Source organism: Aspergillus tubingensis (assembly GCF_013340325.1).
Source record: "Aspergillus tubingensis WU-2223L DNA, scaffold_12, whole genome shotgun sequence".
Taxonomy (NCBI): domain Eukaryota; kingdom Fungi; phylum Ascomycota; class Eurotiomycetes; order Eurotiales; family Aspergillaceae; genus Aspergillus; species Aspergillus tubingensis.
The window spans coordinates 477,704-502,182 of record NW_023336286.1 but is presented as its reverse complement, the minus strand read 5'-3'; the positions used below and the strand labels follow the sequence as shown (position 1 = coordinate 502,182).

At 51.3% G+C, this 24,479-nt stretch overlaps 8 protein-coding genes across 8 annotated transcripts; 4 read left to right on the top strand and 4 right to left on the bottom strand.

Moving 5' to 3' along the window:
* Positions 1-104: 104 nt before the first annotated feature.
* On the bottom strand, positions 105-849 carry AtWU_10225 (DUF1770 domain-containing protein; the record flags this gene model as incomplete). Its single annotated transcript, XM_035505330.1, has 3 exons — positions 105-170; positions 269-463; positions 538-849. 3 exons carry the CDS (start codon positions 847-849, stop codon positions 105-107), a joined length of 573 nt encoding a protein of 190 aa, XP_035361223.1.
* Positions 850-1,227: 378 nt separating this feature from the next.
* AtWU_10224 (adenosine kinase) lies at positions 1,228-2,721 on the top strand (the record flags this gene model as incomplete). Its single annotated transcript, XM_035505329.1, has 7 exons — positions 1,228-1,279; positions 1,383-1,398; positions 1,470-1,623; positions 1,688-2,029; positions 2,087-2,424; positions 2,485-2,598; positions 2,676-2,721. 7 exons carry the CDS (start codon positions 1,228-1,230, stop codon positions 2,719-2,721), a joined length of 1,062 nt encoding a protein of 353 aa, XP_035361222.1.
* Positions 2,722-3,805: 1,084 nt separating this feature from the next.
* AtWU_10223 (uncharacterized protein) lies at positions 3,806-6,820 on the bottom strand (the record flags this gene model as incomplete). The annotated part of the gene is made up of 6 exons (XM_035505328.1): positions 3,806-4,921; positions 4,982-5,532; positions 5,587-6,177; positions 6,242-6,419; positions 6,487-6,613; positions 6,711-6,820. The coding sequence occupies 6 exons, from the start codon at positions 6,818-6,820 to the stop codon at positions 3,806-3,808; spliced, it is 2,673 nt and encodes an 890-aa protein (XP_035361221.1).
* A 1,405-nt stretch (positions 6,821-8,225) lies between these two features.
* AtWU_10222 (C2H2 type zinc finger domain protein) lies at positions 8,226-9,134 on the top strand (the record flags this gene model as incomplete). Its single annotated transcript, XM_035505327.1, has 3 exons — positions 8,226-8,561; positions 8,636-8,725; positions 8,799-9,134. The coding sequence occupies 3 exons, from the start codon at positions 8,226-8,228 to the stop codon at positions 9,132-9,134; spliced, it is 762 nt and encodes a 253-aa protein (XP_035361220.1).
* A 607-nt stretch (positions 9,135-9,741) lies between these two features.
* AtWU_10221 (FTFMHR domain-containing protein) lies at positions 9,742-12,514 on the bottom strand (the record flags this gene model as incomplete). The annotated part of the gene is made up of 3 exons (XM_035505326.1): positions 9,742-12,190; positions 12,253-12,307; positions 12,382-12,514. 3 exons carry the CDS (start codon positions 12,512-12,514, stop codon positions 9,742-9,744), a joined length of 2,637 nt encoding a protein of 878 aa, XP_035361219.1.
* Positions 12,515-16,012: 3,498 nt separating this feature from the next.
* On the top strand, positions 16,013-18,888 carry AtWU_10220 (STE11 family mitogen-activated protein kinase kinase kinase; the record flags this gene model as incomplete). Its single annotated transcript, XM_035505325.1, has 4 exons — positions 16,013-16,194; positions 16,254-16,327; positions 16,390-16,541; positions 16,594-18,888. 4 exons carry the CDS (start codon positions 16,013-16,015, stop codon positions 18,886-18,888), a joined length of 2,703 nt encoding a protein of 900 aa, XP_035361218.1.
* An 878-nt stretch (positions 18,889-19,766) lies between these two features.
* Positions 19,767-21,118, bottom strand: AtWU_10219 (mitochondrial 54S ribosomal protein uL5m; the record flags this gene model as incomplete). The annotated part of the gene is made up of 3 exons (XM_035505324.1): positions 19,767-19,890; positions 19,993-20,685; positions 20,769-21,118. 3 exons carry the CDS (start codon positions 21,116-21,118, stop codon positions 19,767-19,769), a joined length of 1,167 nt encoding a protein of 388 aa, XP_035361217.1.
* Positions 21,119-21,727: 609 nt separating this feature from the next.
* Positions 21,728-24,235, top strand: AtWU_10218 (ubiquitin C-terminal hydrolase family protein; the record flags this gene model as incomplete). The annotated part of the gene is made up of 5 exons (XM_035505323.1): positions 21,728-21,784; positions 21,842-21,931; positions 21,981-22,355; positions 22,414-23,035; positions 23,085-24,235. The coding sequence occupies 5 exons, from the start codon at positions 21,728-21,730 to the stop codon at positions 24,233-24,235; spliced, it is 2,295 nt and encodes a 764-aa protein (XP_035361216.1).
* Positions 24,236-24,479: the final 244 nt, after the last annotated feature.

Genomic DNA, 24,479 nt, shown 5'->3' with positions numbered 1-24,479 from the left:
GAAACGCCGTACGCTAAACTCCCAAAATGCGGACTTTACTAGACACCCACAGTCACGTCAATACCTTTGACAACCATACATATAAATCACTCAAAAAAGCCGACCTAGTCAGCACCGGCATTCGAGAACTGGGCCGTGTAGAACTGCAAGAACTCCGCAAATGTCAGTGTCTGTCTCATTGGTTTGCATGACCGAAACTCTCGGCTGAGGAATAAAGTCCTTGAAATAAAACTATCCCAAGGATGGATAATGGTATGAATGCACTCACGTCTTCCACCTTCGCCGCAATGCGAGGATCCTTAGCCGACCGCAGGGGAGGTAACTTCCAGTTGTTCACCTCATACCACCATCTCCGGATCTTGCTACCGAGTGTCTGACCGCTGAGGGACGCGTTGCGGTTCCAGAATCGCCAGCCGGAGAGAGCGAGAGTCCAGACGGTGCCCTGGATAAGAGGGAGGAGGACCTAGAGCGCATTTGTGTCAGTTTGAAGACTCTCTTGCTTCCAGTGGAATCCTGCAAGACAGGCAGGTTACCTACCTGGTCTCTGATGGTAATCCAAGCTACTCGGCCCCAGGTATCAGCTCCCCGCAAGCTGGCGAGATAGCTCTGTTCGAAGCGCAGATCGGGCAATGGAGGCAGCTGGTGTCGTCGCGAGACGGGCTTGATCATGCGATGGGGGGCGACGACATCGGAGGGGATACTGCCTGCTTCGGAGGCGACATCGTCTTCCACGACGGGCTGCTTCTCGGAGGCTGCGGTGGGCGGGTTGACGTCGTGTTCCGCGGACGGCTCCGGGTTGATGGAGGCGGTTTGGATGACTTCAGGGATTTGGAGGGCGGGGTCGGTCATGATGGGTGGTAGATCTGTTTAAGGGGCAGATAAATGTGTGAATGGAAGGATTTCGGACCCGCGGGTTTTGACACCGGGTGGAATTTAAACTTGTGGATAGTAAGATTGAGCGTATAGACTAAAAGCAAGTAGGGGAGGAATGATGGGATAGTCCGGGCACGGAGTAACTTGTTGGTTCCTGCGGCCAATCAGCGGGAGGCAGCCATTACGCCCGCCTTTTTGGATTCTGCATGGCTGCCCCTCCTTGACTTGGTATATCTCTCGCTGCTCTCTCTCCCTCTTCTCTCTTCCTTTTCTCTCACTCTCTATATCCTCCCTTACTTTTTCTATACCCCATACCTCTTTTCTCCCCCATTTTCTTCCACTCCACCCTCCACAATGGCTGCTGCTCAAGGTTACCCTCTTCTGTGCCTGGAGAACCCCCTCCTCGGTGCGTGAGATTTCCCCTCCGTCCCTTTCTCTCGCTGCTTACTATCCCCGGATCTTACATTGTTCAATGGGCTAACTTACGGTATCTTGATTGCTTCCGATAGACATCCAGGCTGTCGGGTATGTTACTTCTTCCGGAAACCCTAAATCATAATTAATCTCTCTTCAAAGTATTCTAACATTGTCACTAGTGATGCCGCCCTTCTGCAGAAGTATGGCCTGAAGGACAACGATGCTATCCTTGCTGAGGACCAGCACATGGGTCTCTACGACGAGCTGTTCGCCAAGAACGATGTCAAGCTGATCGCCGGTGGTGCTGCCCAGAACACTGCCCGTGGTGCCCAGGTACTTAGACAACCCTGAACCCTTCCAAGGCCTATGGACGAATGTTAACGTGATGCCGAACTAGTACGCTCTTCCCGCCAGCTCCGTCTGCTACATCGGATGTGTTGGCCGTGACAAGTACGCCGAGATCCTGAAGGAGGCTTGCGAGCAGGCCGGTGTCCACACCGAGTACCGTGTCGACGATGCCCAGCCCACCGGCAAGTGCGGTGTCATCATCACCGGCCACAACCGCAGCATGTGCACCCACCTTGCTGCCGCCAACGAGTACAAGATCGAGCACTTGAAGCAGCCTCACATCTGGTCTCTCGTTGAGAAGGCCCAGTTCTACTACGTCGGTGGTTTCCACCTTACCGTCTGTGTTCCTGCCATCCAGGCCCTCGGTGAGGAAGCTGCTGCTAAGAACAAGGTATGGTCAATCCCATAGGTTTTTGTTGACAACTTGCTGACGAGGATTCAATTACAGGTCTTCATGCTCAACCTCTCTGCCCCCTTCATTGCCCAGTTCTTTAAGGACCAGCTGGACAGCGTCCTCCCCTACACCGACTACACCTTCTGTAACGAGACCGAGGCTCGTGCTTTCTCCGAGAGCCACAGCTGGGGCACCGACGACGTCGTCGAGATCGCCAAGAAGCTGGCTCAGCTCCCCAAGAAGAACTCCAACCGTCCTCGTACCGCCATCGTGACCCAGGGCACCCTCCCCACTGTCGCTGCCACCGTTAAGCCCAACGGTGAGGTCGAGGTCAAGGAGATCCCCGTCCGTGAGATCCCCAAGGAGAGCATCAACGACACCAACGGTGCTGGGTAAGTAATCAACTTCCTATACAACTCAATTGCTGGAATCAGAACCTAACCGTCACACAGTGACGCCTTCTGCGGTGGTTTCTGCGCCGGTATCGTCCAGACCAAGTCCCTCGAGGACAGCATCGACATGGGCCAGTGGCTCGCTTCCCTCAGCATCCAGGAGCTGGGTGCCTCGTAAGTCCCCAAATCAGCCCCATCCATCCATCAAACACATGTCTGGCAGTGACTGACCCGAAATGCCCGATATCTAGTTTCCCCTTCCCCAAGCAGGCCTACACCCCCATCAACCGCTCCTAAGCATCCTCCACCAAACACCCACCCTCGGAATCGTGGAGCCATAGCTGATACCTTTTTCTCTCTCATCTACAAAAAATTTCCTATTTTCCCTTCCTCTTCTCTTCTAAAGATTCAACCTTCTATACCCCTCACGTCCTTGACTTAACGTCTTAGACTATGCTGTTTTCATCAACGGTCTATGTATGCGGATCCTCGCTATCACGCTTTCCCTTTGGGTTTTATTTTTCATGATGATGGATAGATATTGCAGAGTTGCAGATGATGACGTTCTCAACAACGAATTTAATGAAGAATTTATCTTGGTTGTATATATAATATATACTACAAAAACAGAGTCGAATCTTTTCGATCTATTTTGGGACTTGCTTGGTTTAAAGTGGAAACTAGTGATATCGTATTGGTAGAATACTAACCTATGATAATGACATGAGGTCTGTAAAGGATAGGGAGAGTCAAGTCACAATAGTGGCTATGACTAGGAAGTGAGGAGTAAGACGAATAATGATAAGATGAATTCGAATTCTTCTTGTAACGCTTGCATGTGCACAATCAATCCATGCCGTGGCCTCATATATAGATAGCTAGCTAGCTGCATGCAGTTTAATCATTCTCCCCATCCTCCTCACCCTCATCAGTGCACAAGCGTCAAGCCCTTGAGATCATTATCATCATCGTCATCATCGTATCCCAGGCACAGTCAAATCTCATCAACAAGCCCTTTTATTCTGCGATAACCCGCCGGTGACGGCTATGGATGGACGAGCATCATCCAATCCTATGGTATTCGGATCACGCCATTGTCGGGACCTGAGCTGTGGTAATGAGTGACGAAGGGTCTGCATAGCAATGCCCATTCCTCCTCTTTATTCCTACCAAGCCTTCCTTTGCCAGCCTGATCCGACTACAAAAGGATTGAGAATTCGGAGATAGATGGATAGGGTCGGTCACTCAGTCCTTGGGACACACAGCTAGATAGTCGCATGCTTCCTCAATTCTGCTCATGTGTCTGCGAAAGAGGTGCTGAAATATGAATAGGCATACTGACCCACCCACAGAACTTGGTTGAGTGGTACAGTCTTTGAGATCAGCCTCCGTGGCCGCAGGGAGGAGTCTGCCCGATGGCACCGTATTGCGTGGCGGATTTACGAGTGTTGGTGAACCCGGGACTGGAAAACCCTGCTCCGGAGGGGAAACTGCTGGCGATGAATGCATTATTGGCCCAAGATGCATTACTTAGTCCGCTGGACATGGGTTGGCTGGACACTCCTAAGGAACCAGGTGTGTTTGCAGCGGCGTCTACTAAGCTTTGATCCCATGAGAATCCAGAAAGGCGGTGGTGCGACGTAGAGTTGAGCGAGGGCATCCAGGAGGAGGGTATGGTACTAGGTCCATTGAGCGGACTGTGCCTCAAGGGTTGATTCATCATGCTCTGCCGGAGCATGCGCTCATTCTCGCTAGCGATCATATCCTGAGATGTTGGATTGTTCCCCAAGGCTTGGTTTATCATGCTCTGCCGGAGCATGTGCTCATTAGCAATCATATCCTGAGATGGTAGATGATGATTGGGACTGGCGATGTTTCCAGGCAGCATGGAAGCCGGGTACTGTTGTCCCAGACCTGGCGGAGTCCGTGGCGAAGGCGCATCACCGAGCTCCGGCGATAGAGCCGTGTTCCAAATGCTTGGGATACCAGGAAGGGCAGGCCGGGCGGCGTAAGAGTGGGAAGACGACACTCGGACGAGAGGCGCAGAGCCAGTCACGGGTGGTACGAGTCCAGGGGGAGCAGCAGGGGTCTGCCTGGGAAGGAGATCCTCTGGGAAGATCGAATCCATACTTGAATCGAAGAACTGGCTGGATGGTCGCTGTTGATTGCTGCTCCGTGGAAAAGCCAGCTGCTCTGGTACGGCCGGAGCATTCTCGTAGGTGTCGGATTCTACTAATCGTTCCACACCTTCAACGATCCGATGCATGCTAGCTGACATCGATGCGGAGGCGGCCTGTGAACCACCAAAGACACTCCTAGTGTCAACGTTGTGGCTGGGATCAGGGGCTGCCTTTTGGATGTCGTCCCGTTCAATACTAGCGGATGAGATCGTATGGTGATGGCCGGAGGGACTGGCGAAGAACTGCGAAGGGAGCCCTTCTTCTTGGTAAATAAACGTTTTCTTGTCTTCATCGTCCACCAGGGCAATGGGTATTTTCTGAGCAGACAGTAGTTAGCATGGCGATTGAGGATAACAATAAGCACGTAGTATCCATACATTGCTCACAACGAGATCCAAGCCATCAATAACAAACTCGCGGATTCGGTAGAGCATCTCCATATTGGGGTGATTTCTTTCTACCCCAGGATCGTTCATTCGGGGCTTCTGCTGGCCAGTCGAGCTGAAGTACCTCCGGGAAGTTGCCTCTTTGGCCAAGGGCGCAAAACACAAGGTCTCTTCATCCTCTTCCAGCAAATAGTCGATCTCAGGCAGATGCACTACATCGAACGTCGACGCAAGAAGGGTTAAAGTGTTGGCATAAATCTTCCAGAACTCGATGATCTGGACTGCTAGAGGACTGTCCTTTTCCCCTTGGTAGGACACCAGTAGGCTGCTGGCTGTAAGGAGCCAAGAGCTGTAGTTTCGTAGCGCCGGAAGGACACGTCGTGCAACGACAGTAACCTTATCAGGTCCGGTTTGGGCGTCTTTGTTGCTGGGGTCCTCAACCGCAAAGCGTTCGACTTCGGCCAGGAGAATCTGGAGCAATGTGAAGAATGTCTTCACGTTGATCCGTTGGAAGAAGGAACGCGCATTGGACGTGGAATCATCTAGTAATTTGGTTCAATGCACGCTTCTATTAACGGGAAAGTCGAGAAACCTACCGCTCGTATGTGTCCGCGAGAACTCCTCGGCAGCGATGTTGATCAGGCAGAACTTTTGCAAAGTACCTTCCAGAGAGCGTTCCTTCAAATCCACAGCAAGTTGATTCAGGACTTCACTTTCAAGCTCGTCGTGTTCAGGGAAATCAATCCCTCTGTAACACTGCGCGTGAAGGTATACAAACCAAGGGGCCAATGACCTGCCGGGAATGCCAGCGTCTTCGGGTCGAATCAACTCTCGTTTGACCCACGCATTCATGACCTTTCTGAATTCAATCTCAAGATTACCCTTGGCCGAAGGATGGGGCTCTTGAGCGGCCAACGCTCTATACAGATGATAAGTGGCCCTTAGATGGTTTCCGTCGGCGAGGGCAATAACCGCCAATTGGTTATGAGGGGCACCGGACGCGGGGTAGATCAATGTGGCCAGGTCGTAGTAACCTATGGCTGGACCCCAATTGCGGTTCTTGCTGACCAGTTCGGTCTCGCGGTAGCGCGACAGATCTCCGAGACGGATGAGGGTCGAATGGCATGATTGAAGGATGTGCCTTTTGAGGGCTTCGGAAGTTCGGATCGGAGGCTCCGCGGATAGATCTGAGAAAGAAACATGGCTTTGCTCAACGAAAGCCCAGGAATAATTGGGGATGACAATGCTCACTGTCAGAATTGAATTTCCGCGCGACCTTTTCTAGCTCCGGGATGCCTCCAAAGTGGGAGGACAATTGTTGAATGAAGGCTCGATAGAATCGTTGACTTGATTTGATGAACTCGAGGTAGTGTTTCTCGAGCTTCCGCCTTTCTACCGGCTTTTTCTTCTTTCCGCTTTCCTCCCGGAACTATAATTGACATCATATATTAGACATTGGCGGGCAGCGAACGAGCAGGATCTCATGCGACACTCACGCGAGAGAGCAATTTGCGGAAGCGAGTGTTGATCTTGAGATGCGCATCCCACAGGCGAGGTTCGACATCGACGGAGCGGGCAGTCTCGAAGTCTTGAAGGATAGCATTTTGACAAGTAGAGCGGAATCTGCGACGGCGAGGAAGGAAGGACAGAGACGGTCAGATGATTCTGCGCGCAAACCCAAAGCACCGCAAGACGGCAGGAGAGGGGGGCAGCAACTAACTCCGAAAGGTAATGGGAAATTTCAGCAAACGTGGGCTCTTTCTCGGCAAGGCTCTTGAGGAGCTCCTTTTCGACTTCGAGCGCAGTTCTGTATGATGCGGAATTTGGCATTAGAGACACGGGTCCACACACGGTTTGAGGGGAACAAGAAGAATAATTGTAGAGGAAGTAGTGACTGTGAGAGATCGGAGAAGGGAAATACTAACTGCCACGTATTTTGGAACGCGGACGCCATGCTCAGGACCAAGAGAGATCACACCCGTGTCAGTCTAACGGTGACATTCGCCCGTCAGATGGCTATGGCTGGCTGGGAGTCTGCGGGCGACAGGAACAGTGAACGAGCCATCAGTCAGTAAGACTAGTATATACAAAAAAGAGCGAGGGCGTGGAGGGCGGTCAGGATCCCGGAGTGACAGCCACTGGAAGTGAAGGGAAGAAGAAGGAGGAGAAGGATGTGGATGCAGCGATGAGGATGGACCCCGAAGCGCGAAGACGAACAACGGAGGGGTTCGCGGCCGCCGCTCGTTGGAGAGAAAATCCCATATCACGGGAACTTTTCGACGCTCGTCCGAAAATTGGTTGAATGGCTCGGGATGCTTTGCCCGGCCGTCTTTTTTTGTGGCTAGTGAGGGATTTTAACATGTGTGATTGGCTGGATGGGTTGTGGCTGGTGATCCGGTTCAGGCACCGAACCGTTTTCTCGAGTTCTCTTTCCTTACAGTACGAGAACGCCAATACCATTTGGCAGATTTGCAAATCATCAACTTGTGATAGATGCACAACTATTCACTATGCGGTATTTTAGTAGTTCCCGGATATACTTCGATATTATGTTACTATTCAGCTGGCTGGGAACCTGAGGATCCACACTGCAGATACTCATTGCAGAGAAGATCCCTATACTATTAGCACTGTATCTGCATATCGCATACTCCAATTATATTCCTACACTTATCATTTCTTTCCCTATGCATTGTCTAAGTAACTACTACCATAGCCATCCATAATTGACAAGTCCTCTGGCAATCTCCATCACAAAGGTACTCAACCTCCTAGTTCCGGACTTTCCATCATCCATTCCTCCACTAATCGCGGAAGCTATGACATCCGCTAAAAAAGTATCCCACTTCCAGTCTAGAACCAATCCAGCCTAGTGGCTCATCAAATATTCGCTGGGCATTCCTCCATATTCCATTTCTTATACTATAACAATAACACTACACTATCAATCACTATCTTGTAAATTTCTACTACACCCTACATTTAATTCTTCGTAAGCAATCAACATCTCTTCACCCTTCAAACAAACAAGAAAAATCCCCAAACTAACCTACACATCCAGACAAATCAACCACATTACTACTTCTACCCCAATCTGCACACTTCATTGCAACTGCAGCCCATCCAAACTAAACCAAACCCTGACCTATCACAATCCCCCAAACACCTCACCATCATCCACCAGCAACCCAGCACCACCACTTCATACAAAAGACAATCCCAGGAAAAAGGAAAAATGTCCAAACGCTCACGAAGCACATCCCCATTCCCATCATCACCCTCACCTTCACCATCACCACATTCCTCCCCACCCACCCGTCCCAAAATCCCCTCCCTAGATCCCACAGCCACACCCCCCAACCAAGAAGTCATGCACTGCTCGCTACCGCCCCATCGGGAAACCATCTCGTTTACGTCCTACGAAGACTACGAGGTGCATTACCGCCAGGCACACGTGAACCGGTGTTCGCAGTGTGGGAAGAATTTCCCGACGGAGAGGTTTCTGAATCTTCATATTGAAGAGAATCATGATGCGTTGGTAGCGACGAGGAGGGAGAGGGGGGAGAAGACTGTACGTTATTACCCTTTTCTTTTTCTCCCCCTTCTCTATGTTGATGTTCTAATGCTAATGGTTATAATATGCAGTATGCATGCTTCGTCGAAGATTGCGAACGCGTATGCTCTACGCCTCAGAAACGCAGAATGCATTTGATTGATAAGCACATGTTTCATAAGGTATAATACAATTTCTCCTGCCATCTATTTACTCCCATGTCTACTGGAGACTATGGCTAATGTATGTATCCAGACATACAACTTCTACATTGTCAACGACGGCATCGACAAACAGACCTCTCTACTGAGGACGCCGCATGACCATCGTCGGCGGTTATCATCAGCTGCTACGGGTCCTACTTCGCCGAAGGAAGGGCGGTTACGGTATCGTCAGACTTCCATATCGCAGGCTGATTCTGGTGCGAGTGCTCAGAAAGGCTCTTCTCCGTCTACTACTTCTCGACAAGGTGCTGCTGCTACTGCTGCTCCTGCTGATGATGAAGGGATGGCGGAGCTGGAGAGGTCTATGTCTGCGTTGCGGTTTGTTCCGGCTAGTGTGGCGAGGAGTCGGGGGAAGCAGAAGTCTTGATTTTCTTTGTTGGGTGGGGTTGAGAGTATCTGGATTGGTTGACATTGGGTTTGTTTTGGTGAAAAGTAGTGGGTTACGGCTACTAGGGGTGGACTGCTATGTATTCTTGATACCCGTTACTTGCAACACGCATCGCTTTTATTAATACCCGGTTCATTCGATTGGAGAGCGGTCTTGTGGTCGGATACATTAGCCCATGGAAGCTAACGGAAGTAGGGGAGTTCGTGGTCACTCCCTTTTCAATCTGTAGACTTCCAGCAGGTGGAAGGCGAAAATCATGAGCCAACCGAGGTGATGACCATACACAAGAGCCGCTCTCCTCCCCAGAAAAGAAAACAGAAACAGTTTATGTACACGGAAGAAACTAAGGAAATAAAGATGTCATATCCGTGAAGACATGGGTATACAACAACACCAGCAATACAGAAAAACCAAAGTGTCATTAGCGAATAAGGCGGTTCAGCCATTGATCAAATCACGAAACCGAGACATAAAGAATCACAGATAGTGCTGGCTCCCCAGCGCTGTGAAGAGTGGAATATTGCTTGGAAGTCTGCCGTGGCGTCGAATAACGAGGCGCCAGTCGAACTCAGAGCGAGGTGGGCAGTTACATCTGCGTCTCTAGAAAGTCGGCGTAAGTATCGAGACTCGACCCAACTAGATCCACAATCGCCCAGCTGGTGTTCCCTTTGAAGGTTCGTGCCCAAACACGCACGATGGCAACGCTCAGCTGCTTCGCTTTATAGGGGTTGGCGATAAAGTCCAGGTCGGGTGCCCCAGGGGGATCAACAGCCATGTCGGTTTCATCCATCATACTCTTAATCCACAGAAGCAGCTTTCGCTCGTGCTCTGACAGTCTCTGCTCGGCCTGGGTTACGGGTATTGACAGCAGCCAACGGCTAAGGAGGAAAGCACACTCCAAGCTACACAGCGAGTGCTGGATGCTCCAGAAGAACGAATGGGTTCGGGCCACAAAGTCAATACCTAGGCGGACTGGAATTGAAAGTGCATGGGCCGAATGCAAAAGAGCCATGATCAGACGAGGGCTTCGTGCTACTGGTGGGGATTCACCCAGAGCCCTCGCGATTTGCAGGGGATCTTGCGTGATAAGACGACGACAAGGTCCCAAGTCAACATGCAACCGAATATAAGCAAGCCCGAGAAGGGCAGTAGACGTGAATGCTATCGGACCTGCCGGGTTTTGAGGATCAATGCTAGATTCAGGTGTGCGTTTCCACAACGCCTTCCAGGCACTCAGAGAATTGTCCAAAGCGGACAAGTCTTCTTGGCGTAAGCTTGTCCCATGCATACTTGGGGCAGAGAGGCATAGCTGACGTGCAAAGAATATTTGCTGGATAATAGCGTGTATCAGGATATAGTTCCCAAGGGGAGATATCGGCGCTGAGGCGCTAGAAGTACTGGACTTGAAGAAAAGTCTGGCAAAAGCCTCCTGGAAGGAGACTTCTGGCCCATGCCTCGTGCGGAGGACACGGCGCCATTGAGCTGCATTTGAAGCCTTCCAGACGTCGTGCGAACAGGGCATGTTCAGCTTCAGCTCGGCGTTAAGAATGAGAGGGGGGATGTTGTACATGATAGAGTGGAGGTTGAAGAAGCAATAAACAATGAATTTGGTCCGCCGATTACCTTCCCGTCGTATCCAATCTTCCCAGTTGTTCGGGTCGGGGCTAGGAGGTGGCTCGACGAGACCATGTTCTCTCACGAGCCTCGCCAGCGTGCTTTGAAGTGAGAGCATTTCTCGTAACAACTCCGGGTGCCGTTCCCACGAAGCAAACACTGTAAGCAGAAGAAAAGTTCGGATCACTTCCATGTGGGCATCCGAATCTTCGGGAGCATATCCAGAAGGATCCGCTGGGTATAGAGTAGGGTGCTGCTGCTGGAACGGGCTACTGGTATGGTTTGAGGTCGCGGACGACCCGCGAGAGTTGTGGAACCCAGATGCCGGTGACAGGAAGTTCCAGGTCGGACAAGCCACTTGCTTACTATCTCGGCGGTGGAGACGCTGAAGCAGGATGGCCTTGGCTGCGTGGAATAGCTCTATGCCTCGATTGTTTTCAAATCGATAATGAGACCCCGCAGCCGCTAGCGCAAGAGTGAGCTCGGGTGAGCATTTGGCAACGGAGAGCGTGGGGACATGAATGAAAGGAAGATGCTCGTTTAAGCCGTTGATATAACCAGCAAAAAACCGAGACAGTGCGTGCCTTGAAGGTGGAATGAAGTTTTTGGGAAGAATATAGGCGAATTCATCGAGCTTCGACAGGAAGACCTGACGGTCTGCATTTGATATATCCCAGGCGGGGCGAGGTCCTTCATCACCAAACCCGAGACGGTCATCTACATCATGAGGTTCAGGCTGCAAGGACGGTAGTCGTGATCCAAAATTAGAAAATGACGGCTGTTCATCAGCTGCAGTCCGCGGGTCGCTCATGAGCTCGGGACCAAGTCTCCCCATTTCACGGATGGCTGGCTTTGAGTCCATTGGGAGAGTAGTCGGCAGGATCGGGTCTTCAACCGTGGAGAATACGCCAGAGTCCCAGTCGGACGACAGGCCTACGCTCTCCAGGAAGACCGTGAAGTCTTGAACAGGATCCCCTAAGTCAGCAAGATCCAAGATAGAGGGTTCGACGCCATAATTATCGGTTATCGCTCTCTCGGGGACGTGGGGAAGTGGCTGCGAGGTGCCCACGTTCTGTGAAGACTTGCGGAGCGATTCGAGACTTTCCTGTTCACCCTCCAGGGCAACATGACTTGCAGCGTGGGAAAGGAGATTCAGGTCATATCCCCAAGAAGGGTTGAAGTGAGGCGTTTCCACAATCGGGGGAGGTTGCACCTGCACCTCGGGAGGCGGCGGCGGCACGGGTTGGGTGTGAATAGGGACAGCGTCGGCAAGCTCTAGCATGCGGGACTCATGATGGTGAGTGGGCTGTATTATGGGAGGTTGGGTCTGAGGGACATCGTGGCTATTCTGAGCACGATGCTCCCGGTTGGCTGCGGTCTCAGTTGGATGGACTAGCCGCTCATGTCGTACGAGCAGATCACTATGAAATTTCCCCCCATATTAGCGCGGGGCGGCTGCGATGCAACGCGGGCAGCAACTTACCTCCTCGCAAAAGATTTGGAGCAAATATCACATGAGAAAGGTTTCTCCTTAGTATCTAGATGGCACACGTCAGTCTCGCGTGTGTGGGAAGGCCACAAGCAGCCGGGAAAGGCTTCAGGGTTACTCAACGGGTGCGGAGATGGCGCTGGAGGTGTTCCAGGCGCGCAAACGACCGACTGCAATATTCGCAAGACAAGGACTTGCGATGAGCGGGAGTGCTTTTCTTCCTCACTTTTCCCGGGGTGCCTCTGTCGTCCTCCATGGCGAATTGCCTTGGAATTGGACCATGTCCTTAGATGGGATTACAGGCGAGCGGGGAAGAAAAACTGTGGGGTCAACATGAGGGGGTTTTGCGAGTTACGGTCACGTGGTGCCCTCCCGCTGCCTTCCGCCGAAAGGAAAGCCCTACCACTCATTAATTATTCTGTCTACTACGTGTGGAGGCCAGTCGGTTCTCACCTCTCCCCTTGTCAAATTAGGTCACTTTCCCCGCGATATTCCCCCCTGTCGGTCTTCAAAATTTAACCTCAGAGAAGGGCAATGCGGGCGATATTGCTGCATTGTGCGCCGGTTAGGTCTCTACGCAGATTTCCTGCACATCCCTTGGACGAAAGTTGACTCCGCCATCCCCACCGGTGCGGAGATGTTTACTTTGGGCGTCGATATCACGAACATCTCCTCACAGAGGCCCGCACCACCATGGGGAGTCCAGTTGGGGTTACAACAACACTCTGAATTTAAATATCAGATGGGAGATAAAGTAGCTGTGCACAACATAACTATGTCAAGTCAACATTTCTAGCTACATTATTACTTACTATAGCTATTACATGACTGGGGTACTTTCTGTATCTGACAAGCACCCGCTCCTCGGAGATATATATCATGTACAACATTGTGTCCAGCCTGAACTCAATTAGGCCGACCGTCTGCGTCACGGTGCTTATCTTTGCTCATTCCACAACGTTTTCATCAGCTGCCATATGCTCCCCCACTTTCTTTTCTTTACACACTATCTCAGCCAAGGACCAAATCAATGACATCCGTTGCATACTTGTACTACAAAGAGGGAGGTAGTACTAGACATGCGATATTCGGCAATAATACGCTTTATTATATCTTTAGCCAGGGGAATAAGGGGCAGAGTATTCCTCCCCTTAGCAATCATTCTTATCGAAAGCCAATGTTTCAGCTTAAGCGGACGCCAAAGCATACCAGGTAACTCGTGATTCCCTTATGGACTACTACTAATAGTACCTTAGTAGTAGATGGTTGAGGTGAAGCTGTTACTGCCTGAGCGCCAAGGTATCTGCTCGGTAATCGGACTGAAATGAGCCCCAAAGCTGATTTGTCCCTCGTAGCCCCTTGAGCTATCTTTAACTCATCTCATCTGTCGACCGCTATCCGATTGTGAATAGAGCGGAGCGGTCCTGAGTCGCAGCAGCCGAAATTGGAAATGGACGGGACACAGATGGCCGGATGGTTCAGATGCTGAACCGTCCCACCCCACCGAACCCCCAGAACTTGGTACCGAAACGGGGCCACGATCTATCTACATCGATTTACACACCTTGCTGCATGAAATAAAAGCTCAGGGTCGTGAATGGAGCATGCTAGTAGATATAGGGTATGCCTTTTTGAATGAACGAGCTTTGAAGCGCTTGTCGACTCAAGCTAGACTTGCGAGTGGAACAAGTCTACTGACCAGTGGTAATCCTCGTGATGCCCGTACGATGGTAAACTGGTAGTAGTCTCCATCATTGACGTTATTTTCCTGACCCAAAGAATACATAATATATATGGTACCTTGGGATATCTTCGTATAAAGTTCGGTACCATGTTAGGGTTTACTGGAGTCCCTGCTTATGGCTTCTTCTCAGGGAGTACAGTGGCGAGCTCTCCCTCTACTCATACCAGTTTTCAACATGTTTGGCTAAGGAGAGACTGCCGTCGAGTAGAGATCGGGCGAGCCCGCTCGATTCCAAGTTCTCTAGTCAAGGCTGAATGGGTCCTCCCATAGACTTCGGATAAGGGAGGGATGAATCTTCAGGGATAGAAGATGCTTTCAGACGGAACGATCCACCTCGGAAGAGAGTCAGTCATTACTTGGTATGGATTTACTCTTCCAGTCAGACGCTTAAGGAGACCACCTCCCGTATTATTCCATCATCAGTAAGCAGGCCCGCTGCGTTGATGGTATTCCTGTCAGAGACAGATTAGGGTGCAACGCCACTGACTAGCCTGTAGAGTAAGGTTTGAATGCGCTAATTAGAGTTTGAGAGGCCTAGACACGGGATATCTAGATGACTGCTGCAATGCAACAGTAATCCGCAGAATATGTAGTGATGGTGAGTGGTATGAGAAGGGGTAGTTTTTGATTTCTGAGATATCTACAATCGGGTCAGAGACATGGGAAGCCTGACACTAAAGAAAAGGCCGTCGGGTGGGAGCCCAATGGAAGGATCGTGAACACCAACCAGAACCCGGCAGTTTCTCAACCGATGAACACGAAAGCTGTCTCATTTTGAAGGGACCTCCCAACGCGTTAGCCCGTGACTCAAGTAGTCTAGTTTCATCATCCAAAGGGAAGAGAATAAACAAACTCCCCGAGTACTACCGGGACCAGGTTCTTGGGAAGAACCAAGCATCACCCAGGCACAAACCATGGAACATGCCCACCAGGACGGCTCAACCGCCTAAGAATAGCAAGAAAGAATGGGGGGGAGGAAGGGGAATCGAATAACCTCTTGGACGGGAAGGGATAATCGGAGGGGCGTCTTGGGTTCATTGTTTCAGATCAGACTCCTTGACAAATCAGCCGCGGCGGCGTGTTTGAGAATGAACCCGCGACTCCAACTAAAAGGACGCATGCCGGAGGAGCCCATCGTCCCCGACCGATCGGCCTAACAGACTCCGTCAGATCCAGTTCGGTCTGTAAGCAGAGAGGTTTCAATCCATTCATTAGTTAGCCTCCGGACTGACCGCGCTACTAGATACCAAAGGGAGGCGGTTCTTGTCCTGTCAACTTTGCCTTTCAATCTAATCTACTGCTACTACCACCACCAACACTGTCTTTTCTTCCTTCTTATCCCTCCCCCTCCTTCAACTTTCCCCTCCGGTCGCCCTACCCATTCCCTCCATTCCTCCCAAGACAGCACACAGTACACAGCATTTCACCCACCTTCCCAGCCTCAGCATCAGCCTCAAGCGCCTGTCTCTTTCCCCTCCAACCACCCCCCCGGTGGGTTGACCTCCATCCAGCGATAACGTCAGATCGACAACTTCAACCCCCTAGTGCAGCCCAGACCTTGGTCAGAGCGGCACAAAGGAGGATCGGGTCTTTGAAAGCAGCACAGACACCCTACCGCATACCGTCTCCTCTTTCGGTTGGATACACCGGTGATATCGATTCAGCCTGAACTGTAAGTCATCATGTTGTCCCTCCACAGGCGCCCCCACGGAAACCCCAACCCCGGTCTTTGTCCTCAAGTTGGCCGCCGCTTCAGGGACTGACAGTTACGCGACAATCTTAGAGGTGCAGTTCTGGACCATGCATTGAACGTCCCAACATCTCTGCCGAGTCCCGCTTCCCCTCCGAGTCGGTGTTTCGAAGACGTCAAGGTTATACACACTAGGTGGCGATAGCCCAGCCTTTACGCTATTTATTCCGGAGTTTGCCGCCAAATCAGCAGGGCTAGAGCAGGGAATACATATATACCCAAGGAAAGCCTCATCCGCGATCTCTGGATATCTCGCAGCCATGCTTGCTAAAGCAACCTACAACCCGTTGGGTGTATCTGCAACCCAGACCCCTACGACCTCCTACTACACTGGGTCCTCGCAGAAGCCCACCGCGATTGGAGATTCACAAAAGGGGATGATGTTCACCAGTCCTACCGAGTCAAGCTTTTCTGACGCGTATGACGGGCTTGATGCTGTCCGGTAAGTCTTGGCTTTTTTAAATCCTCCGACAAAGCATGCAGAAGACTGACCGTTACAAGATCTTGGGATGAGAAGCAGGTTATTGCCTGGCTTCACAGCATAAATTGCGGCCAATACGAGGCACTGTTCAAAGGTACTAAGCGCCACCGTTATCCAGTTCAAACTACTCTGGCAACGAATGCTGATCGGCTCCAGCGAACAATTTTAATGGTAATAACCTCATCGAATGTGATCAGAAAATCCTGCAGGAGATGGGTATCAAGAAGATCGGCGATCGTGTGCGGATATTCGTTGCCATCAAGCAGCTCAGAAACAAGTCGGTCCTCAACGGCAAGTCGAGGAATTTGGTATGTTGGATACGCCACTGATACAAGTTAACTCGAAACTTACAATGGACAGAATCAACTGGCTACGCTGGAAGCCGTATCTTACACAAATACTTCATCGGACCCATCACGCCCCTCCAATCTCCGGCAGACTTCCACAACTCGCCGCTCGTCTCGAGCAGCCGAGACTAATGCTCTCAACTATTCCGCTAACAGGCCGTCCTCCCGGCCTGAATCGCCTTTGCGTCCTCAGCAGTATGTCGCTAATAGCCCGATGGAAATGGGGCGTATGGAACAGGGGCAAAGCTACTTCAGCCATCCGTCCTCCGGTAGCTCGATGACCAGCCGAAAGCCAGGAACGCCCAGCGAACGAACTGGATCACATTTGAGGCAAAACCCTAGTTTGGATGGCTTGACTATGGGTCAATTACCGATGAACTCGCCCGTTATCAGAGTCATCTACACAGGAGGACAAACAAAGATGCTGGACATCAAACACTGCAAGACTGCCGATGAGGTCGTTCTCTGCGTGCTGAAGAAACTACAGCTCCCGGAACACCAATACCGCAATTACTGCTTCTACGTTATGGACGGCCTGGAGCCAAATGCTGCCAACTGTAGAAGACTGACAGACCAGGAGCTCATGGAGGTGTGTGAGAGTACTCACCGGTCCGAGCGGGGTCGCCTTATTCTTCGCAAAATCCACGCTGGGGAACCCGATCCCGATGAGCTTCGTCGTGCTTCTCAGCTGGCGGTAGATGAAAGTCAATTAGCGCACATGAATGCTCTGAGCAGTTCGAATGTTCGCAACCAGCTCAAGATCCAGCAGCTGACTGGGGAGCCCTGGCATAATATCAGACAGCCCATGTCACCCGTTTCTTCCCGACACAACCAGACACCTAGTGAACACGATATGCGACCGCCCATGAATGTGGAGCGTCAGGTGGGCAAGTTGCGGTCCTTTTTCGGTGCCCGTCCTCCAAGCGAGATGATCATCCATGAGATCACGTCCTATTTCCCTAGTCACCAGCGGGAGGAAATCGAGAAGACTATGCGCATGTCTGTTCGCAGATCTCAGCGCCTGAGCCGGGCCGCCAGCCGTTTGAGTGTCGTCAGTAATACAAGCTATGCGTCTAGCCTGAGAGATGCGCCCCCGATCCCCAGTATTGCAGATACCTGGCTTAATGCCGGGCCACAGACTGCTCGCGGCCAGCGGCCACTTTCTGTTTCCAAGTTCAACCTTCCTTCCGCTACGTACAGAGATTCGATTGCTTCCAGCTCCCTTCAGCCTCTTCAGGAAGAATCGCCCATCGAGCCCAATCGCAAATCATATGTTTCTTTCGACAGTGGCTCGGATGACCCCACAACGTCGCGCCAGAGCCTTGTGGATGAGAACGCAAGTGTTGCTGCAACGGATGGAGGCTCACTCAATGAACGCTTGAGCATCCTCGTAGCAGAAGATGGAGAAGAGGAAGATGATGGTCTCAATGACTTCTTGGCTGGAAACAACTTTGCTCCCAAGAACTGGATGAAGGGATCCCTAATCGGTGAAGGTTCCTTCGGAAGTGTCTTCCTCGCCCTTCATGCCATTACCGGAGAGCTCATGGCTGTGAAACAAGTTGAGATCCCGTCCGCAACCAAGGGCACTGAATTCGACAAGCGGAAGAATAGCATGGTTACCGCCCTCAAGCACGAGATTGAACTTTTGCAAGGGTTCCATCACCCGAACATTGTCCAGTACCTGGGCACTGCTGCTGACGACCAGTACTTGAACATTTTCTTGGAGTACGTTCCAGGAGGGTCCATTGCTACCATGCTGAAGCAGTACAACACGTTCCAAGAGCCTCTGATCAAGAACTTCGTGAGGCAAATCCTTGCCGGTCTCTCTTATCTCCACAGCCGTGATATCATCCATCGTGATATCAAGGGTGCCAACATCCTTGTTGACAATAAGGGCGGCATCAAGATCTCCGATTTCGGTATCTCTAAACGGGTAGAAGCCTCTACTCTCCTCGGTGCCCGGGCAAGTGGCGGAGGTGGCCACGCACACCGAGTCTCCATGCAGGGTAGCGTGTACTGGATGGCACCTGAAGTGGTCCAACAGACGATCCACACCAAGAAGGCTGACATTTGGAGTCTGGGCTGCCTGGTTGTCGAGATGTTCACCGGCGCGCATCCCTTCCCCTCTTGCAGTCAACTACAGGCCATCTATGCCATCGGCAAAGAGAAAGCCAGACCTCCCGCTCCCGAACACGCGAGCGACGAAGCCGTAGCATTCTTGGACATGACCTTCCAAGTTGACTACGAAAAGAGACCTAGCGCCGACGAACTTCTCAAGTGCCAATTCCTGGCCAGTCCTCTTGCATGAAAATAGCATCAAACCGGGACCTTTCCCACCCGGAAACAATACCTAATACATTGACGACGAATTTCTTCCCGAATGCTTAATCGATTGATTTGTGTGGAGAGTTGAATACCCCCTGGATTCGCGTGCGTTTCTGTCTTTTCCATGTTTCCGCATCACTCATACCACATATATTGTCTTGATCTGCCTTTTGCTTTCTCACTTTGCCACCCAAAAGCACATTCGTATAACGGCCGGCCTCTTTCCCCCCTTACCCTACTGATTTTCTATCTTCTGGCTTGTTGACAAGCCATGATGAAAGTCAATTCAATTCTTGTACAGAGCTGCAATGTGCCGTGATATCTTACATATAATAAGCTTCCGTTTAAAAGCTGCGATTGTGGGTCATTGCTGAATTTGTTCGTGCATTGCTACTCCCTAGGAGAGGGGAGGCAAATCTTTTTATTTTCAATATATCTGTAGTAGTATTTTATCTATATGTAACTGATAGACTATTTAACTTGACGATTACTCACGTCCTCGACATGCACCTTAGAAATTTTCTCAGTCCTGTCTTGAGAGTTTCTTGTCATGTCTTGTCATGTCACATACTAGTATTAACCTGGAATCAGAAATGTGCATTTGAAGAATAAAATACCAAAAACAGAGCGTATTTTACATAGATGATTCTAACAACAACAGCAGCAGCAATAAAAATAATACTAATAACACCACAGACATAGGTACTATCCTTTCATGTTACATATTCAAGGAGGAAGATGTTTGCTCAAATCAACAGAGTTGTGAGTGAGGTGATGATAATGGGAGAAGAAGAAGACAATGGCCGTCTATTGATTGCCGAATGTCAATTTCCTAACACATGATATGGTATGTTTCTTTCTTCAGTTGACGAGCTTGCCGTAGAAGGGAACACCCATGGCGCTGAGCAGAAGACGGGCGTCCTTGTCGGTGTTGGCGCTGGTGTGGATGGTGATGTGGCAACCGGGGATCATTTTGGGGGGGTACCTATTCCATTTTTATTAGATCTGATTATACTTGACACTGCGTGCATATGTATGTGTGTACGTAAAGCGTTGTACACTTGGCAATGCAATGGGGAAAACTTACATATCGTAGTTCACCTCAATCTCCGGGAACAGAGCCATCTCCTCAGGCTCAAGACCGAAAGTGATGTTACCACTGCTGTCACCACTGCTACCCTTCACACCCTGCCAATCCTTGAGTCTGGGCATGACAACATCGACCAGCTTTCCGAAGAAATGCAGCATGTTCTCACCGCGCAGCTCGGCCTTGGCGGCAACGGTATCACGACCGGGGGCGATGTGCCACTGGGCAACGCTAGTCTTGGACTTGAAGGTCTCGACCTTGACGTTGGTCACGGCCTGCAGGGCCATACCGGCGACGTGCAGCCATGATGAGTCGTACTGGGCAGCCTGCTTGACGTAACTGTGGAGAGTGATGCGCTCAATCTTGGGGATGTTGTTGAAGGTGATCGGTTTGCGGAGGAGGCGGAGAACGTCACCGCCACGAGGGCCACGGAGAGATCGATTCTTGTGGTACGGGGAGCTGTCATCCCATGAACGGAGACGGGGAGCCTTCGGCGGAGGCTTGAATCCCGGGGGGTTGTGGACGTAGAGGAGGGTGAGGAGGTCCGGTGCGACGGTGGATTGCCAGGTCTGTGCGACACGGGGAAGGGAGAAGGGGCCGGGGACGAAGAGTCGAGAGGAGGGATCAGAGGGCGGAGGGGGCCGGTGAGGGTGAAGAGGACCACGGTCGTATTTGGGCGAGCGGAATTGATAACTAGGTGTTTTGTGTTAGTGGTGATGGTGGATGCTTGCTGGAGGGCAGTGAAGCCTAGGGTTTGGATCTTGGAGGTAACGTACCGACTCCGAGGTAGTTGCGTCTTGCGAGCTCTGGCTCTTTCGAGAGGATTGAAGGACTTCACCGTGTCCTCCGACAGAGGGGTGGATAGAGTGGTCGACTCCAGGTCATTGATAGCGGCGGACGGAGATCTCGTCGACGCTTGATCGGAGGCATTGCGACGCCAGCAGAAGGCCGGAGCCCGCGAAGAGGGCGCAAAGGCCCGTGGCAATGACCTTGCCAGGTATCTGGAGGGTTCACTGGCAGCCATTGAGGTCCACAGGGGATGGGGGTTTACTGTAGACTGGTCGGAGACTGGATTCCCAAAAATTGTTTCGCGGACCGGCGAGCATCGACTCTTTCGGGACAGCATCACGTGGTGTGTCCGGGACCTGGCCTGGGTTGTTGGTGCCTGGGGGATCTGGCAGGGAAGAAATCAGGCAGCCATAAGGAAGGGCCCTCCACAGGCGGGGATCCACATGTGATCAACTTCGTCATCCCCGCCACCAACGAGCTTATCGTCAATGCGCTGAGATCGGCTGCGAAGGTCTTCTGATGGGCGGCTCTTTCTTCCACATCAGCAATACCCTAGTTGCCTCGAGCACACTTCCCTCTTTGCCTTTCTATCCATTGTTCTACAGCTAAGATCTTGTGCCGTTACATGTGATGTCACTGATCGCACCTGGTGCCTAGTGCCTAGTATACGTCGGGCTTTGCTAATTGGACATCGCGAGGAATCCATCGCGACAAAAAGTCAGAAGAGAGGAAAAAAGATAAATCGGGAAAAATTAATCCTGAGTGATATCACCGTCTGATATGTGTTGTGACTCCACCAGAGATCTCTTCGCGTGCTCCATCGGAATTCTGGAGCCTGAGCAAGGATTTATATAGATCCCCCACTCATCGATGCATCTCGCACTGCCCACTTCGCACATTCGTTTGATTTTACCATCGTCTGGTTAGGACACATGCGCTGCTGAGGATGAGTGGCATCCACAGGTTTCTCACTAGACGTGAGAAGAAATCTGCCAAAGAAGAGGTATGGTGGAGTTTCGCTGGGTGACGTCTGGTCATGCTAATGCGCCTCGTCATCTAGGCATCGAACCTCCTTACGCGCCCCCATTTTCGTGGGCTTTTCTCATCCGATAAAATTCCTACCGGGGATAGCAATGAAGATCAAAAGAAGGTGAATACAAATTGGGACGTGCGAATTCGCTGGTGCTGACAAGGAATAGATCAAGGTCTTAGAGCAACGTGTCGCACAGCTCGGTATTACTGGCTTACGGCCCGAACACATCAGTTATGCCCTGCAGTCGGAGCACGCCAAGGGGGATGTAGACAAGGCATTTGAGATGCTCATGATTTTTGAGGATGCGATCGAGGGGATCATAAGAGGGTATACGCCAACCACGAAGCTTCTTGGGGCGGTTAATCGTGAAGGCGTCACTTGCTACCTAGATGCACTACTCTTTGCCATGTTCGCTCGATTGGATTGCTTCGAAGCAATTCTCTACAGGTCTTTCAATGATGAGCCCCGCCGGAAATTGTCGGTACTGTTGCGACTCTGGGTCAACATGCTGCGGTCGGGAAGGCTGATTACAACGGACCTTGTGCGTATTCCTTCCGAATTTGTTCTTATTTTTAAGCTGACTGTCTACTCGGTCGAAGACCAAGCATTTACAGGATGCCCTTGCTGAATGCGGCTGGGAAGATGCGGCCAAGCTTCGCCAACAGGATACGTCCGAAGCGTTTACTTTCATCACGGAAAAGTTGGAATTACCGCTTCTCACGCTCAAGATGGACATCTACCATACCGGAAAAGAGGATGTAACAGGCGATCATAAGTTTGTCAACGAGAGGCTTCTGGAAGTTGCGATACCTGAGCCAGCTGATGGCGAGACCGTTACACTGGAAGACTGCTTGGAGTCATACTTTAATAATAGGATTGAGGTCAAGCGGCATCTGGAGCGGCGCTACACTGTGGGCTCAACCAAATCAATGGACTCGATAGCCAAAGGCTGTACGACACATGTCGAGACCATTGAGGTTGGTTCACCCTTGTCGCCAGCTTCAAGCCAGTCACATTCTCCGCTGGACGATGTCACACCAGTGGCGTCGCTGACGGAAGTGGTCGACTCGGCTCCCCCTCCATACCGACGGAGCAGCATCGTTCAGGAGCGATTTATTCCCGGCGATGAAAATGCTCAAGACGGTACGATCAGCTCTCAAAGGAGGGGCTCCTACAGGAAGGAGGTCATGATGCCGGCGTGGCAGTTCTTCAGTCTCATACGTAAGTTCTACCTGGCATGCGCGTTAAGGAAGTGCTGACGTGAGTATAGCATGGTATACGGACAACACCCCGACAAATGACGCCCAAGTCGCCGCGCACTTTTCTTCGAAGCGACCAATTCTTGGCATGTGTCTCAAGCGCTATTCCATGACACCCACTGGAAAAGCTGTACGCCTCAACACATTCATAGACATTCCGACCGAGATAGGATTACCCCATTTCATACAGGATGACAGTATGGAAGAAGAAGGCCCCATCTACGGAAACTTCAAACTGTCCTTGCAAGCCATGGTCTGCCATCGAGGCACCTCAGTCGATTCGGGGCACTATATATCGATTGTAAGAGGTACCAGTGCTGGTGCGCCTCCAGCCAGTTCTCATGGTTCGGACCCGGAGGCAGGCCCTTCTGATGCCTCCAGATACTGGATGCGGTTTGATGACCTGGCGAAAGAACGAGTAACACTAGTCGACATCGAACAGGCCTTGAAGCACGAGTCGCCGTACCTCTTGTTCTACCAGATCTTACCTATCAATGAGGATGCTGCGGCAGCCAATCTGTTCGACAAACCGCCTTCTTCTGAGCTATCGACGGACTCTCGAGATATGGAGAACGCCAGCATGGCGCAGAAGCCACAAAATCTGTCTGTGGACGATATCAGTGGTGCTCGCGCGGAGGGATACGCTTCAGGTCGGCCTAGTTTCGAAATCACTGGCCCCGATGGCGCAGACCCTGCCCCTATGGATCACAATAGCAGAAAGCAGAGCGTGGCGTTCTCTGAAGTGTTTGATCCGACCTCGATGCAGTCATATGCGCCGACTTCGCCGCGACTTACCCCAAGAGATGATGATGGCAGGGCCTCGTTCTCATTCTCTCGACGCAGTTCGAGGCAGACAAGGAGCAATCCAGGCAGTCGTGCAGGGAGCCAGGCCAGCGAGAGCAGAATCAGCACGACCTTCTCACGGTTCACCGGGCGACGCAGTCGAGAGAAGTTCACCAACGATGGAGTCTCTGAAGGCGAAATGGACGAGTTGACGGAGAATGAACTGGGACCGACGGAGAAGTTCAGCCCTCCAAACGGTGAGCGCAAGGACAAAAGTCCCCGACGGACCAGGGACTCCGAGCGAGTTAGAGACAAGCTGAAGGACAAATCTCGGGAGAAGATTGGACGGAAGCTCGACCGGGAATGCGTTGTGATGTGACGGTGTAGGTGGTTATGACGATCCGAATGTTTGATTCCACATGGGCTTCGCTTACCGTTCAATTATTTTCTATGGGCCCAGGCTGTATGTTTTGAAGGACAAGGGAATTGATACCCGGGCATGTTGCATGTTTGTGCTTTCAGCTCAGTCTTTGTCGGTTGAGGGTTTGCATCGGCGTTCAGTAGATTGCATAGCGACCTAATAGAGTAGTGATAGTTTGCAAGCATGCTTATGATGATAATCC